The 18,208-nt window shown below is 44.0% G+C and overlaps 1 protein-coding gene across 3 annotated transcripts in view; it reads left to right on the top strand.

Moving 5' to 3' along the window:
• The first annotated feature begins 10,207 nt into the window (after positions 1 to 10,207).
• BBS2 (Bardet-Biedl syndrome 2) overlaps positions 10,208 to 18,208 on the top strand; it is a 31,089-nt gene continuing 23,088 nt past the window's right edge. For 2 of the 3 annotated variants that reach the window (XM_055331550.1, XM_055331552.1), the window contains exons 1-2: positions 10,208 to 10,452; positions 15,192 to 15,419. In XM_055331550.1, the coding sequence (XP_055187525.1) occupies positions 10,336 to 10,452; positions 15,192 to 15,419 (345 nt within the window). In that variant the 5' untranslated portion in view covers positions 10,208 to 10,335. Of the gene's footprint in view, positions 10,453 to 15,191; positions 15,420 to 18,208 lie in introns of those variants that run through there. The other variant, XM_055331553.1, reaches the window with a different exon arrangement.

Genomic DNA, 18,208 nt, shown 5'->3' with positions numbered 1-18,208 from the left:
GTACTGTGATGAAATATAAATAACTTAAATGTTACATTTTTAACCATTTGTAAGTGAACAATTCAGCAGTATTAAGCACATTCACAGTGTTGACTGCTTGTCACACCATGTCCAGAACTTTCTCCTCATCCCACACAGAAACTACACCAATTTAACAATAACTCTCTGTTCTGCCTCCATCCCCCATCCGCCCTTGGTAACTTCTACTCTCTCTATGTATTTCCCTATTCCTATACCTTATATAAGTGGAACCATACAATGTTTGTCCTTTTGTGTCTGGCTTATTTCACTTGGCTTTAATATCTTCAAGTTACCTCCACGTGGAAGCATGGAGGCATTACTTTTTATGGCTGAATATTATTCCCTGGTATGAATTTTGTTGATTTGTTCATTCTTCTGTTTGATTTATCCATTCATGTCTTGACAGCTACTTGGGTCATTATCACTTTCTGACTATCGTGAATAATGCTGTGTTAACACTGTTGTACAAATGTCTGCTTGAGTCTCTGATTTCAGTCCTTGGGTGTATCCTCAGAAGTGGAATTTCTGGATCATATGGTAACCCTTTGCTTAGTTTTTTGAGGCATCCTCATACTGTTTTCCACAGTGGTGGCGCCATTTTGCGTTCCCACCAACAGTGCGTGAAGGTTCCAATTTCTTCACATCTTTGTATATATGCTTTTATATCTTTTAATTTGGTCGGCTATCCAAGTATTATCTCTTCATTAATAAATTAAATATTTCAAGAAGCCATCATTCTGAAGAAGTTAGAGCGCATGAGTGGAAGGACAAGACAGAAATGATGAAGCAGGCAGCAGGCCTCTAGTCAGCAGGAGTGAGTAATTGAAGAATCAGATTGTTGAATTGGAGTATTGAATCTGCATTATATGGATTGCATTGTCACATCCCCTCTTTGGGATGTGGTTTTCTGAGCTCCCTTCCTGTCAGATCTGCCAAGAAACCCACAAAGATAGGTCATAAAAGAAGTGTGGACAACATGCCCCTCCAGGTAGATTCTTGGTTTGCAATTCCTACCTCCCCTGCCTGCTGGCTTCCACTGGCGTAGGTGATGTAGGAGACTGGAGGGCAGGAGGAGAGAACGGTGAGAGTCTTGATTGCTCAGCTTCCTCCTTGCGCTGCCACCTCGATGAATGCAGCTCCAGCCAGGTGCCCCTTCCTTGGGCTCCTGAAACATAGCTCCCTTCCCTGGGGAAGGGTAGGGAGTGGTGTGTCAGTTTCCCAGGGCGCCATAACAATGTACCATAGACTGGTGGCTTAAACAACAGAAATTTACTCTCTCACAATCCTGGAGGCTAGTGGTCTTACATTAAAGTCTCTGTAGGATTGGTTCCTTCTGAGGGCCATGAGAGGGAATCTGTTCCACAGTCTTCCCTCACTGCTGAGGGTTTGGTGGCCATCTTTGGTATTCCTTGGCTTCAGGGTCATTGCCCTGATCTCTGTCTTCATCTACACTTTGTGAGTCTATATTCAAATTCCCCCCTGCTTTTTTTTTTTAAGTTTTTATTTATTTATTTGGTGTGGGGAGAGTAAGAGCTCGTGAGCAGAGGGGGGGGGGCAGAGGAGGAGGCAGATTCCCTGCTGAACAGGGAGCCCAACTCAAGGCTCGATCTCAGGACCTTGAGATTAAGATTGTGACAGGAACTGAAGACAGATGCTTAACCGCTTAACCGAATGAGCCACCCAGGTGCCCTAAATTTCCCCCTTTCATAAGGCCACCATTCGTATGGATTATGATACCATAATGACCTCTCTTAAACTTGATTATCTCGGCAAAGACCCTCTCCAAATAAGGTCACATTCTGAGATTCTAGGGGTTAAGACTCTAACATCCTTTTTGGGGGGAGGAGGGACACAATTCAGTCTGTCACAGGTGGTTACATATTCCCCTGCTGCCTCCTTGCCCTGTGTTGGTTTCCCAAGTGCTTCTATACCTCTGTAAATAGTCCCTTGGTTCAGGTTTTCACAATCTCAGTTGAACATGCCTTCTGTGTCCTGCAGGGACCCGTCCAGCCTAAGCATTTTAGGCAGTTTGCTTGTGTCTATTCTTAAAAAAAAAAAAAAAAAATAGCCCTGACCTTTGGTTCCTGGTGTTGTTTCTGGAGAATTCAGCAGATGAAGGGAAGTACTTCTGTGTGTGTGTTGGGAGGTAGGGTTCAAGATAATATCACATCTGCAGTCTCCTCAAGCAAGAACTCATGGTAAAGTATGCTCTCACATCCCAAGGAAGCCTTGAAGGGTACACCTGGGGACTTTTAGCATAAAGAAGCCATGGAAGCATGATGATACATCTTCAAGTACCCAAAGAGCTGACATGGGAAGAGTCATGAAGGCAATCTGTCTGTTTCAACAGAGGCTCTGAGCTCTACATGGCTCAGTAGAGTATCATGAGTAAGAGATTACTTATGTAAGTTTATATAAAAGATATGTATATATATAAGATAAACATATTTATATAATAAGAGATTTCTGAGAATTGTGTTTAAAGATACTGGCCTTCATGTGAGTTGTGGGTACAGTAAGTACTCAGACAAGGACTGGATGTTCAGAAGCTGAGGCTGGTGATCTCTCTGCCCTTTCCTACTGGGAAATGCCATGATCATAGAAATGAGACTTGGAATTTCTTTAGCCTGCTCTGCCCCCTGAAGATATGGTGCTCAGATCAGCAAAGCTGCACCATGCTCTCAGCTACAAGAATTTATACCAAGGTAGGAAACTCATACTTCCAGAGCAGATGCCCCAGCAGTTGGCTTCCTACCCAAATGGGTAATTACTAAAGCTGAGTCAAGCTTCAGCCAGCGTCTGATGCTGCCCACACCCAGGTATGGCTCCAGGGGGCTATAAACAGCTTACTCCTTGGAAACTGGAACAGACTCCAGCTATCAGCTTTGATCTGCACCCGGGGGGCAGGCTGGGTCAGGAGCTGGTTCCTCTGCTCCCTGGGTACTGGGCTCACTGTATCCTGCCATGGCCTTCTCTAAATTCAAAATCATTTGAAGCCTCCCGGTCCTCGTTGCCTTGGCAGAGCTGGCTTGTTACTGTCAGCACAGTTCTGATCACACCTTCCGATCTGTACCATTTACCATTGTGGGCTTGGCAGGTAGAGATGAAAGCAGAAGGAGTTTTCCATCAGTCACGACAGCAAAAAGGTTAGAGAGTAGATTAGTAGATTTAAAAAAAAATCATAATTTACTTAAGTTAGAAGGGTATTTCAGAATCAGATGCTTATGCTTCAAACCAGAGAATGTTGGAAAGAACATCAACAAAAATTCATTGAAATTTTTTTTTGAGTGAATTTTTTGGCAAGGCTATTGTTATATTTGAATCCTGTTAGACCAAATCTTACTTTCCTAAAGAGTCCTTAAATATAACTTATGGAATAGGTCTTTACAAAACTGAAGATGTGATACACAGCATTGCTTTATTGTTGTTTATGTATTAAAAATATGAAGTCCTGATCCTCATTTGTGTGCAAATGGTAATCAATCCCCCATGGCTTCCCTTCTCTTGGGGAGTCTCTGGCTTACCCAGAATCATATTTAGAATCATGTGCAGAATCTCAAGTATGGTCTTGTGGGTGTCATGGTGCAAAATATGGTGCTTATTGGTACAAAACCATACAATCTATTTTGAATTTTTCAGTGGGGAGAAGTTGTGTAGGCCAATACCATAGGATGGGAGAGATAAAGCAGGGTAATGAGAGAGAGTCTTCTCTGGGTGGGGTGGGGGGCATTGAGCTGAGATCTGATTGACTGTGGGAGCCAGGCTTGACAAGATCTGGAGGCTGATCCTTCCAGGTGGAAAAGACTATATATAAGGTGCTGTAGTAGGTCCTGCCAAACAAGTATGTACAATGTGATATTTATTTATTTGAATTAGGCCATCATTCATTCATCAGATATTTAAAGAGCATCCACTACATGCCAGGAATTGTTGAGGATGCTTGGATGTGTTAGGCTGGGATGTTTCTTGTAGATAGAGCAAGAATATTACATGGAAGTCCTGGTGTCTTTTGCCTCTGCTGCTTGGCTCTGATTCCTGGGCTGGCATCTCAGCTTCCTCCAGAGAGCCGGCCTGCTTGACTCCTTAACATGTGATGAAAGGAGCTTGGGACACCTGGGTGGCTCAGCGGTTGAGCATCTGCCTTTCGCTTAGGGCATGATCCTGGGGTCAGGGGATCGAGTCCCACATCGGGCTCCCTGCATGGAGCCTGCTTCTCCCTCTGTCTGTGTCTCTATCTCTCTCTCTCTGTGTTTCTCATGAATAAATAAATAAAAATCTTCAAAAAAAAAAAAAAGAAAAAAAGAAAAAAAGAAAGGAGCCTGACCCAGGATTTTGCCTGTGGTTCTCCAGAGATGGACAAATCTCTTTGATTCAGGATGAGGAAGTTCACTTTTTAGCAAATAGAAGTCACATTCTCCATGATTAATTCTTACTAGGGATAAAGTCATATTATTGCTTTAACCTGCCTGATTTCTACTTCTTTCTCTTCAGATGGTGGTGGGGGGAATTTCAAGTTATTGGGCTTCCCTATCAGAAGTGGCCAAGACACCTGTAGAGCTTGTATTTGTACATAGACAGCCAGACAAAAAACTAGTAAAGAAATAAATAAGATATTCTCAGAAAGAGATAAATGCTTTGAAGAAAATGGAGCAGATAGGGAGAGACAGAGAGAGAACGAGGGAGAAAGAAAGAGAGAAAGAGAGCTGGGGCATGGGGCAGGCCTCTCTGAGGAGAGAGGTATTGAGTTGAGACCTAACTGACATACAGGAGCCAGACTTGATAAGATCTGGGGGCAGTGCATCCCAGGTGGAGGGAGCTATAAGTGCAAAGGTCCTGAGGTGAGGCCACACTTAGTGTGTTGGGATGGTTCACAGACACCAGAGCTCTGTAGACCAACTTAGGATTTTAGGTTTTATTTAACGTGTAATGGGAAGTCATTGAAAGATTTAATGTATGGGAGTGATTTAAAAATATTTTTTTAAGATTTTATTTATTTTTTCATGAGACACACACACACACACACACACACACACACACAGAGACAGAGACAGAGACACAGGTAGAGGAAGAAGCAGGCTCCATTCCATGCAGAGAGCCTGATGTGGGACCCGATTCTGGGTCTCCAGGACTGCACCCTGGACTGAAGGCGGCACTAAACTGCTGAACCACCTGGGCTGCCCTATTTAAAAATCTTTTAAATTTAAATTTAGATTAAATTTTTTTAAAAAAACCTACTTCCTAGATGCATAATTTACATACAAGAAAATTATTTAAAATGTAGTATGTTGAGGTTATTTTAAAGATTTTATTTATTTATTCACAAGAGACACACAGAGAGGAGCAGAAACATAGGCAGAGGAAAAAGCAGGCTCCTCGCAGGGAGCCCGATGTGGCACTCGATCCCGGGACCCCAGTATCACGCTCTGAGCCAAAGGCAGACGCTCAACCACTGAGCCACCCAGGTGCCCTTGGACTGGGGTCCTGTAAAGGCAGGTTCTGGGGAAACGGGGTGGGGAGGGGCTATAGATCTGCATCTCTACAATCCATAGACATCCTCCACTTGCACACTACTTTTAGTTTTTAAAAGATTTATTTGTTTATTTATTTATTATTTATTTATTTATTTATTTATTTATTTATTTATTTAAGAGAGAGAGAGAGAGAGAGAGAGAGAGAACAAACTGGGGCAGGGGGTGGCAGATGGGAGGCAGAAAGAGAAGGAGAAGCAGACTCCTTGCTGAACAGGGAGCTCGATCTGGGGCTTGTTCCCAGGACCCTGAGATCATATTCTGAGCCGAAGGCAGAAGCCAAACTGACTAAGCCACGCAGATGCCCCTCACACTACTTTATGTTAAAGCATGTGTGTGTGTGTGTGTGTGTGTGTGTGTGTGTGTGTGTTTAATACAAAAGTACAAGCTTGCTGTGAAAACAACAAACATCACAGTGCACAAAAGAAAAGTCACAAGTCCTCCTCCAGTTGGCCTCCTGCCCCAGGCCACTCTCCGGAAGGCAACCCCATGACCGACAGTTGGAGGCCTTCTGTCCTGAGAGGCCCTCTCACCAGGCACACCCTTCCTCCAGGCCTGTTATCCCCAGTCCCAAGGTACATGAATCTCTGTTCTTTACACCTGCACACCCTCTAGTGGGGCTGCTTCACATAGCGAGGTGAGGACTTGGGGGGCGGGGGAGGGGACAGAGAAGTCAGCATTCCAAGACAGGTCTCACCTAGTTCCCACCACACCTGGTCTAGCTAGATGGGTTCCCCGCTTCCCCTCCCCCAGGGCTGAAAGGAACTGGAAATAATGTTACTTGCTTAAAAAAAAAAAAAAAGGACATCACATTTATTACACATTTATTGTAACAACCCTAACAAGTCAAAGGCAGGCTTAATATAAAAAGCCCATAATAATCATAATAACCGTTTATGGGAACCCTTATTAAGGCAGGACATTGTTTTACTTATATTAGTTTGTATAATTATCACGACACTCCCCAGAAGTAGTACTCCCGATATTTCTCTTTTCTAGAAGATGCTGGCACTCAAGAAGTTTACTGCAGGAGACAGACAATACAGTAAGTGCAGTGGTTAGTAGCTCAAGCCCTGGAGCCAGACCACCTGGGTTTGCCATTCTGGTTCTGCCACTTACCAGCCATGTGACCTTGGGTTATAAAACCTCCTGTGACTCAGTTTCCATTCTCTTACAAAAATGGGGATGATGATAGAATCTGCCTCAGAGGGTGGCTGTGAGGGTTAAGTGAGTGTGTGTCAAGTGCCTGGCAGAGAGAAGGCTCTCAATAAATATGAGCGTTAGGATTAAATGATGGGCCTGATTCTCAGGGAGTGACTGATGGAAGAGGAATCTGGAACTCGGGTCTTCAAACTTTGAGACTTATGGGCTCACCCACTATGTAGTGCTGCCAGTCTAGAGCCCATCAGCAACTTCCCACAGTCCTGGGTCCTCAGAAGCCCCAGGTTTCACTGATGTGAAGATGACAGATGTTCCCTCTGAAGAACCAGTGATTCCTGGGGGGTCATGAGAGGTAGAGAAGACTTGCGGACTGTTGGTAGAGGGAGAGTCATCTCTGGGCCAGCCCCTTCTAGCTGTTGTTCCTTTCTCCTTAGAGGAGAGCCTCCCCAAGTCCCTTGCTCTGATCAGTGTTTGTCAAAGAGGATGGGGATTATCTAACCTTCTGGAGATCCTTGCTGATCCTAACTAGGATTGTGATCCCCCCCCAAAAAATAAATTAATTAAAAAAAAAAAAGGATTGTGATCCAAAGACTCAAACAGCCCCAATATGGCAAATGATGTGATTTCCAGGGGACCCATGAAAGGGTGGCTACCTCTTAAATGTGGTAGCAGACATGACCAACTGGAGTGGTGATGTCCAACCTGTTATGAAGGGAGGAAAGGACATTCTAGGCAGAGGGCCAATGTGAGCAAAGGCAAGGAAGGAAGAGATAGCATCCACGAAGGGATCGAGTTTGAGGCCAGATGTGACAGAAGAGGAGGCTTGCAGAGGCCAATGGTGTTTAGAAGTTGATTTCCAGAAGCTGTCAAAGTGCTTGGACTCTCTTTAGTTCAAATTGGGGAGCCAGCAAAGAGTCGTGAAGGGACGAGGTGACAGTGGAAAAGCTTTGCCATCTGTAAAATGGGCTAACAATAGTACCTGCCCGATAGGGTTATTATAGGATTAGGTGAACTGATTCACATGAAGTACTTAGAAATGATGGCATGAAGAAAATGAAATGTTAGTGATTCTGCTGCTGTTGCTACTAATTGTAATGTCCTGTTAGGAAGAGAAACTATAAAGGCAGAGGCCACCAACACAGCACATAAAGTGAATGAAGCTCTGCTGGTGGATGGAGGCCAAGGCCAGCCTTACAAGGAAATCCAGTAGGCCATGGACTTGTCTGCCTGCTAAAGAGTAAAATCCAAGCTCCTTGGTGTGGCTCATAGCCCAAGGTGAGGTGACTTCTTTCTCACTCACTAGGTTCCAGCCACCTTGTCTTCTTTCTGATCTTCAAACATGTCCAACCTGGGCCTTTTCCTTTATTATTACTACCCCTGCCTGGAAAGCCCTCCCCCCACATCTTCTAATGCCTGCTGCTTTCTTGTCATAAAGATCTTAGGCAAATTTCTTCTGAGAGCCTTTCTCTGAGCCCCATCCAGCACATCAGTCTTATGACCAGATAAAATTGATCTTATTTGCTTTCGTGTGTAATGTCTGTTGCTCCTTACCTCCTCTAGGTTGTAAAAACTCCATAGGGGCACCAATTATATCTTTCTTGTTCACCTCTGTTTTCGTGGACCCTTGAATACTGCTTGGCATATGGAGATTGTCCGAAAACTGACCGCCCAAAATGATCTCTATTAGATATTCATTCCTTTCAAGCTGTTCCTGAGAAAGGTGGCCTATTGAGCTGAGATCAGCTATTAGCAAAGGGGAGTGGATTCAGTTTGCTGACAACTCTGTGGAAGTAGAGTCTGGGGTGGAGGGGAAGGATACTTCATAAAACAAATTAAGTTCTGATGGAGGAAGGCAGGGGGACAAATCCAGAGCAAGTTCTACTATGAGGCTGGTCAGGGAACTGCTATGAACTGTGGGGTCTCAATGGGTGACAGAGGATGTGGTGGGGCAGAAAGGGGCTGGGGGAATTCGGAGGCAAGACCCATCAGAGGGGGTAAAGAGGGCCATTGTCTCAGGCCTTACACTCCATCACGGCCCTCAAACTTGGTCTTTTGACATGATCTCCAAAGGAGGTTACGCCCAGTCACAGACACAGCAGTAGGCTTTAAGAAAGATCCTCAGGGTGCCTGGTTGGCTTAGTCAGTTAGGCATCTGCCTTTGGCTCAGGTCATGATCCCAGAGTCCTGGAACTGAACCCCATGTCAGGTTCCTTACTCAGCAGAGAGCCTGCTTCTCCCTCTGCCTCTCACCCTGCTCATGCTCTCTTTCTCTCAAATAAATAAAATCTTAAAAAAAAGATGCTCATTTGTATAGCTGTGATTACATAATCCAAGTAATAAGAATATCCTAGAACTCATCTTTCAAGATCTACCTATAGCATCTGACACAGTTATTTTCCTTCTCTTTGTCTCCACTTGGCTTCCAGAGCACTATGGTCCTTGTCCTACTTCCTCAGTGGCTGCTCCTTCCCAGTCACCTGTGTTGGTTCCTACTTCACCTCATCCCTCACTTCTGAATGCCTGTTTCCGGAAGGCAGCCAGAGGGAGTGCTCAGGACCTTTGCACCTGCTCAAATTACTCTTCCTCAAGGCTGGCTCCCTCACTTTCAAGTCCTTACCTAACGTCACTTGTCAGTGAGGTCTCTTCCCTACGTAGTACTGCACTCCCTCCAACTCTCTACCCCTCCTCCCTGCTTTATAGTTCTCATCACCAAATGACCTACTGCAAGTGTTTCTGGTTCAGTGCCAGTCTCTCCTGACTAGTAAGTGGGCAGCAGCAGAGCTCCAGGGGAGCAGTGAACTAGTGTGTCTACTGCTATACTCCACTGTCTACGACAGCGCCTGACACTGCATGTTTGAATGAACGTGAGACGTTTTGTGACTTTCCCATTTTGTATATTCTCACGTAAAAATATGTAGGGAATTGTACAAGGGGACTCTGGATTCTTTAAACATGAAAGTCTAAAGCCTGATTTTTATTTATTTATTCGGAAAGAATCGGGGTACTCAGCGCAGGGACCCACCGTGGTTTGCCCCGACTAACAGCTAAATCGGAAGGCCCGGCGGGCATTCGCGACTCGGTTCCTCAACCAGCAGCAGGGGCGCAGCTTGGGGGGCGGCAGGAGGCCCCGAGCACCCCGCTCCCACGCGTTCGCGCAGCGGAACCCGACGCGGCCGGGTCCCCGCCGGAGGGAGGGAGGCGCCTCCGGGCTCGGCCGGCGCCGGGACGACCACGCAGCCGCGCACGGGGGGGCGGAGCCTGCGCGGCGGGAGGACGGGCGCGGCGGCCGCGGAGAGCGGGGGAGGCGGCCGCGGAGAGCCGGGGGCGCGGAGAGCGGGGGGGGGGGGCGGCCGCGGAGAGCCGGGGGCGCGGAGAGCGGGGGGCGGAGAGCGGGGGAGGCGGCCGCGGAGAGCGGGGGAGGCGGGCGCGGGGGACGGAGAGCGGGGGGGGGGGGGGCGGAGAGCGGGGGGGGCGGAGAGCGGGGGAGGCGGCCGCGGGGGGCGGGGGGCGGAGAGCAGGGGGCCGGCCTCCTCCCTTCCGCGCCGGTCGCTCCGCGCCTGAAGCCGCTGGAGGCCGGTGCTCTGGCCCCGGAGCCCGCACCCTCCTGCCCTGAGCCGCCGCCGTCATGCTGCTGCCTGTGTTCACCCTGAAACTGCGCCACAAAATCAGCCCCCGCATGGTGGCCATAGGGCGCTACGACGGGACTCACCCGTGCCTGGCAGCCGCCACCCAAGCGGGCAAGGTAACCGCTCCCGCCGCACGGAGCCCGGGGCCGCCCGGGGCCGCCCGGGGCCCTCCGGTCCCCGGCATCTCCGCGGGCCGCGCCCCACCCCCGCGCCGCGCCGTGTCGCCCCGCCCCCTCCCGGCCCGGCCCCGCCCCCTCCCGGCCCGGCCCCGCCCCCTCCCGGCCCGGCCCCGCCCCCCAGCCGCGGTTGCCGGGCAACCGGTAGTTCGTCTGTAGTTCTCCGTCCCGCGCAGAGGAACGAGGAATATTGGGGTCTCGTCTGAAGGGCCTTTCCGAGCAGTTGACTTTACTTGTCTTCAGGCACCTGGACAGCGTTGGAGCTCCTGTGCAATAGGGAGCTCAGGGAAGAAACGTCCCAGGAGGGAAGGGGCTTGGTCAGGTTTAGGAGGGGTAGCGAGCCCTAGGTTTGAGCCCGGGGTCTCTGCCTGTCACTCTGGAGCTCCTTCCACTATTTCATATTGCCTCTCGAGGAATAAAAAAGGGGGGGGGAGGAAAATGCAAAAACCCTTATATTAAATGATTCAGATTTCATTTGATGTTTATCCATGTACATTTACGTCTTTTCCTATGATTTATACACTAAGTACCTGTTAGGTGCTTACTATGTGCCAGGTGCTGGGCAAGGTGTAGGAATCACAGAGATGAAAAAGACATGGTCATTTAACATTCAGGAGACTTGCTGAATACTCCTTTGTGCTAGATGTTGGGGATTCAGAGATAATGCTGAAATCCCTGCTTTGACAAATCTTATAATCCAGCAGACAAGGCATATCTAGGCATTGTGTGCTGATGGAAGCATCACCAAGATACATGGAATACCGTGACACCAAGTGTAATAACTTTTGACAGGTACAAAGCTTCATTACACGAATTATCTCAGCATCCTTGCTACAGTGCCCAGGGCAGCAGCATAGCACAAGTGTGGTGATCCTGGCTCCAGTACCTACTAATTTCATGACCTTGGGCAAAGTACTTAATAATAGTATCTGTCACATTGGGTTTTTATGAGAACTAAGTAAATTAATATAAAGGGCTTGGCATATGGGAAATGGAAGCATATAAGTCACTAGTTGTTAGTTGTTATTTTTTTGTTACTCCCATTCTACTGACTAGAATAACAGTTCAGAGAGGTAGGTTCAGGGTAATACTTGAGGTGGTTCACCTAGAAGGTGGTGGAAATGAAGGTAAAGTACCTGTTCTTGACTCAGGGTGGGTTTAATAAGCTAGTGTTTATAGAATGTTTTATAGTTTTCAAGATACTTCTACCCATGCTGTATGTTAGATGATATGCCTTGGGATACATAAGTAGAAAGTAATGAGTAGAGCCCCATAGCACAGGGCCTGGTATAAAATAATATTGGTTATTGTCAAGAGGTACTGCAGATGACAAAAAAAATCATATTGGTTCTGTGGGTGCATAACAGCTAAAAAAAAATGGGCTGAAAATGTCCTGTGGATATTGGCTCCACACCTTACTTGTTAAGGGCTTGCTACTACTGAGCACTGTTCTTAGCTTTGTAGTTGCAAGGCTGAGACAAGTCTCACCCATTTGGAGTTAACATTTGAGAAGGGGAGCCAGACCCAAGGGGGGAGAAAAATAGATGTGTGCGTGTGTATAATTTTAATATATATTAAAGTATATTTGTAAATACATATAAATAACACATGGATAATGTCTCCCTAGGGGGAAAAATAGTAAGGGGATGAAAATGATGGGAGATGGCTATTTTAGATAGGGTGATCCATAGGCCTCTGATAAGATAACTGTAGATCAGAGATTTGAGGAAAAGGAGGACACAAGCCCTCCAGTTATGTGGGGTAGGTGCTCTCCGGGCAGAGGGATCAGCAAGTGCAAAGGCCTTGAGGTGGAAATATGCTTGGTGTGTTTCAGGAACATGAGCTGCTGGGGCTGGAATGGAATGAAGGAAGCAGTGAGGTAGCCAGGGGCCAGATCATATAGGGCCTGTAAGCCATATAAAGACCATTGTCAAAAAAAAAATGTTTTCCAGTGATGCGGTTTGACTGATGTTTTAGATAAAGGGTAACTTGCTGGTACTGCAGCAGAGATGCAGGGAGGTGAGTGTAGGAGAAGCAGGAAGATTGGGCAGAGGTTTCTGTGGAAGCCCTTGAATGAGAACATGATCCAGAATGGAAGGAGGGACACTGAGTCTAGGTCTGTTTCTGGAGTTGGAAAAGTGATATAGAGAGAAAGTCCTGTGACCTGTAATTGTATTTTTGTTTAGAACTTTAAACAAATCTGGTAAGTTGTAACCTGATATTTTATATTGAGACTTTAAAAATGGTAATATTCTATGATCCAGGTAATACAGGAATATATTCTCCTTTAAAGATAATTAACAACAAAATAATAATAATTAAATACTCCAGGTAAGGCTAAAGCCCTCTTTGACCATTGGAGCCCAGGTCTCTAGAAATAGGATTTTGTCATTTTAAGTGGGATTCTGTTGAGAACGTGAACCTTGACTTACTGGCATCTGGTCTCTGAGCCTGAGCAAGGATTTTATTTGTTTTGAGCAAGGATATTTCTTGCATGATGAATGTTACTGATTTCCTCTGACGACATTTTTCCTCTCATCATGGGCTTGAGGGGACCGGTTGAAATTCTATTGTTAGCAGCTAGAACAAATGTTGTGTGAACTATAGCCAGTCCCTTCGGCTGAAGGCATGGGGAGTGATCCATTTGTTGCGTGACTGAACTTGGTTTTTTCCATGCTGAGGGACAGGTAGGTCTCCTGGAGACTCAGAGAACAGCATAAAGGGAAAGAGGGAGAAGTCTGCTCCTGGGAGTCTTGCTGCTCTGGGTCTCAAACCCCAAACTTTTTCTGTTCCAATAGCAGCGAATATGAAGTCCATAAGTGATTTCCACTCCTGTTCTCCTTCAGCCTAATTACCGGAAGACTCCGAAAGAATTCTTTTGTTCTGAACAGTTAATAAAAGGAAGTAAGGCACGGTGGCTAGAGTATAGGGTCTGGAACCAGACACCAGGCATCAGGGCTTAGCCCTGTCACTCATTAGTCACCAGACCTGGAAAGGGCCTTGACCCTTCTCACCTCATCTGTAAACCAGGGCTTGTTGTGAGAATCAAATGTAGTAATGTTTAGAAAGCATGTTGTTAAACTATTGCACAAATGAGGCTGTTAACACGATATTCCATAGCTATGTACCTTTTCTGTATATTTCTAATCAATTCCTTTGAAAATTATTTGTTGTTGAACAGGCAGGTAATAACTTAAAACTAATCCTCTTTGGATTTTTATTGAAGGGATGAAATACTTATTTAAAATTGGTGAATTTTAAAACTGGAAGAGGCTTAAGGGGTCTCTAGTGCGGTGCTTCCCACCCTTTTTTTCTTCATGTTGTCATCTTGGAGCTTTTTTTAGATAGTGAAGATTTCCCTAATGAAATTTTAATTCCATTGATAGACTGCATGTCTGTTTTTGTACTGTGCCCTTTTGGAGGGCCACAAGCCTATTTTATTTTATTTTATTTTATTTTATTTATTTTATTTTATTTTATTTTTTTATTTTATTTTATTTTATTTTTTTATTTTATTTTATTATTTTATTTTATTTTATTTTATTTTATTTTATTATTTTATTTTATATTTTATTTTATTTTATTTATTTTATTTTATTTTATTTTATTACAAGCCATCTTATTTTATTTTTTCATTTTTTAAAAAGATTTATTTATTTATTTATTTATTTATTTATTTATTTATTTATTTATTTATTTATTTATGATAGACAGAGAGAGAGGCAGAGACACAGGAGGAATGAGAAGCAGGCTCCATGCCAGGAGCCCGATGGGGGACCCGATCCCGGGACTCCAGGATCGCGCCCTGGGCCAAAGGCAGGCGCCAAACCACTGAGCCACCCAGGGATCCCCATACAAGCCATTTTAATATCTAACATCCTCCTACCCCACAAAGATACCAGTCTGCGGTGATTCTGTCTACAGTAGTTGAAACTGCAAAATAATTGACTTTGGACTAATTATTTAATTCTGTCTTACTAGTATAGACCATGAAACCATGAAAAACTTTGATCGCATGAGTCAGTTTAAGTTTGTAAAACATATCTACAAACTACCGGACTTTAAAACTATCAGTTTTAACCCTTAAAACAACCAGTTTTTTTTTTTTTTAAGTTTCATTTATTTCAGTAAGCTCTACACCCAACGTGGGGCTTGAATTTACAACCCCAAGATCAAGAGTCACATGGTCTTTCAAATGAGCCAGCCAGGTGCCCCTAAAACAACCAGTTTTAAGGGTTGGGAAGTGAATGTATTAGGTGCTTGGATGACAGATGCTAAAGGAAATGTTAATTACTGTATGTTACATCATCTTCTTAGTATGTAGTAATCACATCGTAGCTGGTAGCGCTTCCCAAAGGTTGATCGAGAAGAGGCTAGTTTGTAAGAGGGCTTTGACATTCTGCTGGTGGGTAGCGTATAAGCTGCCCTGGTGAGCAACAACTACATGTTGTTCATTACCTCGTTCTTGAGAAGACTAAGAACCACTGGATTTCCACGATTCATAGTGATTGAAAGCTAGCATACACAGAACTGTGTAAGAGTTTCAAGTTTTGTAGGTGATTAAAGTGACCTCTTGTTAGTGTTGATATCTGTTAATACCTCAAGTCTTTTAAAAAAATATATGTTAATTTAACATTTTTGGTATTTTTAGGGGATGTAACTAACTGTTTCTGTTTTAGGTTTTTATTCATAATCCTCATACCCGGAGCCAGCATTTCAGTGCCTCCAGGGTCTTCCAGAGCCCCCTGGAATCTGATGTTTCACTTCTCAACATTAACCAGGCAGTCAGCTGCCTGACTGCTGGAGTACTGAACCCTGAACTCGGCTATGATGCTCTTTTAGTGGGTACTCAGACTAACCTTCTGGCTTATGATGTCTACAATAACTCAGATTTATTCTACAGAGAGGCAAGTATGCCCCTTTATAACTGTAGCATTTCCATTACTCACTAATGTCCATTGGTATTTTATGCTTGAAAGAGATCAGACATTTATTTTGGTTTGCTTATTGTATGGCTCTTGTAATGTAAACAACACAGATATTTTTCCATTTGCATCTGCATTCTGCTTGACACTTACTTGTTTTATCATGGTTGGTAACCACTTGGTGCCACTCCAGCTTGTCTCCCATGAGGTACATGGGGTACACCATGGTACTCTGATACCACTAACTGTCAAGATCTGTTGAGAATTCAGCCAAGAGCCAGGAAATAGATTCCTGGTAGCTTTGCATTAAAGTTTAGTGTAGTAGTTTATAGGAGAAGCAATTACTGTGCTCTGCTGTCTATAGGCTACTGCAGCTTTCTTTTTACCTTATTCAAACTCATTATGAAAAAGATAGGGAAGCAAAAACAGAAAAAAATACTCATAATTTCTCCATCTAGGGCAGCCTGGGTGGCTCAGCGGTTTAGCGACGCCTTGGGCCCAGGGCGTGATCCTAGAGACTCAGGATCAAGTCCCACGTTGGGCTCCCTGCATGGAGCCTACTTCTCCCTCTGCCTGTGTCTCTGCCTCTCTCTCTCTCTCTCTCTCTCTCGCTCTCTCGCTCTCTCGCTCTCTCTCTCTGTCTCTCATAAATAAATAAAGAAAATCTTAAAAAAAATTTTCTCCATCTAGAAATAACTTTTTTTTAAAGATTTTATTTATTTATTTATTTGACAACACAAGCAGAGGGAGCAGCAGGCAGAGGGAAAGGGAGATACAGGCTCCCCACTGAGCAGGGAGCCCAATGTGGGGCTTGATCCCAGGACCCTGGGATCATGACCTGAGCCAAAGGCAGATGCCCAACTGACTGAGCCACCCAGGCACCCCGAGAAATAACACAACTCTCAAATTGATTTTTACTAAGTGAAAGTTTTTTACAAAATGGGATCATATTATATACATGTAGCCTTTTTTCCCTACAACTTATATTACTATAATATATTAACATATATTAAGATATAATTCACGTATCATACAATTCACCCATTTAAAGGATACAATCTAGTTTTAGTTTATTCAGGGACTTTTGTAGCTATACAACAATCAGTTTTTTTTTAATTTTTAAAAAAGATTTATTTATTTATTTGAGAGAGAGAGAGAGAGAGGAAGAGGAGCAGCAGAGGGAGAGGGACAAGCAGATTCTGCACTGAGTCTGGAGCCCAAGGCAAGACTTGATTTCATGATGTGAACCTAAATCAAGAGTCGGACACTCAACTGACTGAACCCGCCCAGGTGCCTCTCACCACAATCAATTTTAGAATATTTTTATTATCCCTAAAAGAAACCTAGTCCCCCTTAGTAGTCAATCCACATTCTCCCCCAACCTGTCTTACTTGCAACCACTGATACTTTCTGTCTCTGTAGATTTGCTTACTCTGGACATTTTACATAAACAAAGTCATAGAATATATGATCTTTTGACTGGTTTCTTTTTCTTAGAATAATATTTTCAAGGTTGATCCATGTTGTAGCATATATCAGCACTTCATTTTTTTTTTTTTTGGCTGAAGAATTTTCCATTGTATAGACATACCATATTTTCTTTTTCCACTCATCAGTTAATGGACATATGTGTTGTTTCCACTCCCTGGCCCTTATATGCAGCTTTTTTTGTTCAGTACCATATTGTGAACATCTTTATATGAAATTACTGTATATCCATGCATCATTCTTACTGGTTCTATATTTTTTTATTGTTACTGTATCCTGTTTTGCTTAATCAGTTCCATATTGTTGCATATTTATGTTGTTTCCATAGTTTTTATATTATAGTTGATACTTTGATAAGCATATATCTTTGCCAGTTTCTCTGATTATTTCCTAAGGATAAGTTCCCAGAAATGCAGTTACTTCTTTTTTTCCCTTGGTATTCTTTAATTGAGATAAAATGTACTTACAGTGAAATGCATAAGCCTTACAGGTACTTTTCAGTGAGTTTTCATCCCTGCAAATGACATGCCCTATAAAAATATAGAGTATTTCCATCAGTTCAGAAAAATTTGTTGTGCCCCATTCCAATCATTTCCTATATCTCCTAGACACTGTTCCGATTTTTATCACCTTAGCTTAGCTTTCCCTGTTCTTGAACTTCATACAAATGGAATCCTCCAGAATGCAATCCTTGGTATTTGGCTTCTTCCACTGAGCATGTCTGTGAGAGCCATCCATGTTGTTACATAGAGCAGCAGTTCTTCTTTGTTGCTGAGTAGTATTCCATTGTGTGATTATGCCACAATTTGTTTATCTATTCTTCTGATCATAGACCTGTGGGATAGACATATTGGGTTATTTCCAGTTTGGAGAAATTAATAAAATTGCTATAAATATTTTTGTACTAGTCTTTTTGTGGGCATATGATTTAATTGATCTTGGGTATACTTAGGAATGGTTATACCATTTCATACCTCTCACCCATAATGTATGAGAGTTCCAGTGGCTCCATACTCTGTCAACAATTGGTAATGCCAGTCTTTTCAATTTTAGCCATTTTAAGGTATGAAGTGGTATCTCATTGTAGCTTCATTTTGCATTTCCCTCATGACCAGTGATGTAAAACACCTTTTCTTGTGCTTAGTTTCCACTTATGTGCCTTCTTTTGTGAAGTGACTAGGTCTTTTGCCTGTTTTTTATTAGTAGTTCTTATGTATTATTGATTTGTAGATTTTCTTTGAATATACTGGGTACAGGCGCCCATGGGTGGCTCAGTCAGTTAA

This window comes from Nyctereutes procyonoides, unplaced genomic scaffold (assembly GCF_905146905.1).
Source record: "Nyctereutes procyonoides isolate TBG_1078 unplaced genomic scaffold, NYPRO_anot_genome, whole genome shotgun sequence".
Taxonomy (NCBI): Eukaryota; Metazoa; Chordata; class Mammalia; order Carnivora; family Canidae; genus Nyctereutes; species Nyctereutes procyonoides.
The sequence above is the reverse complement of the archived record's forward strand: the minus strand, read 5'-3'. Positions and strand labels throughout refer to the sequence as shown.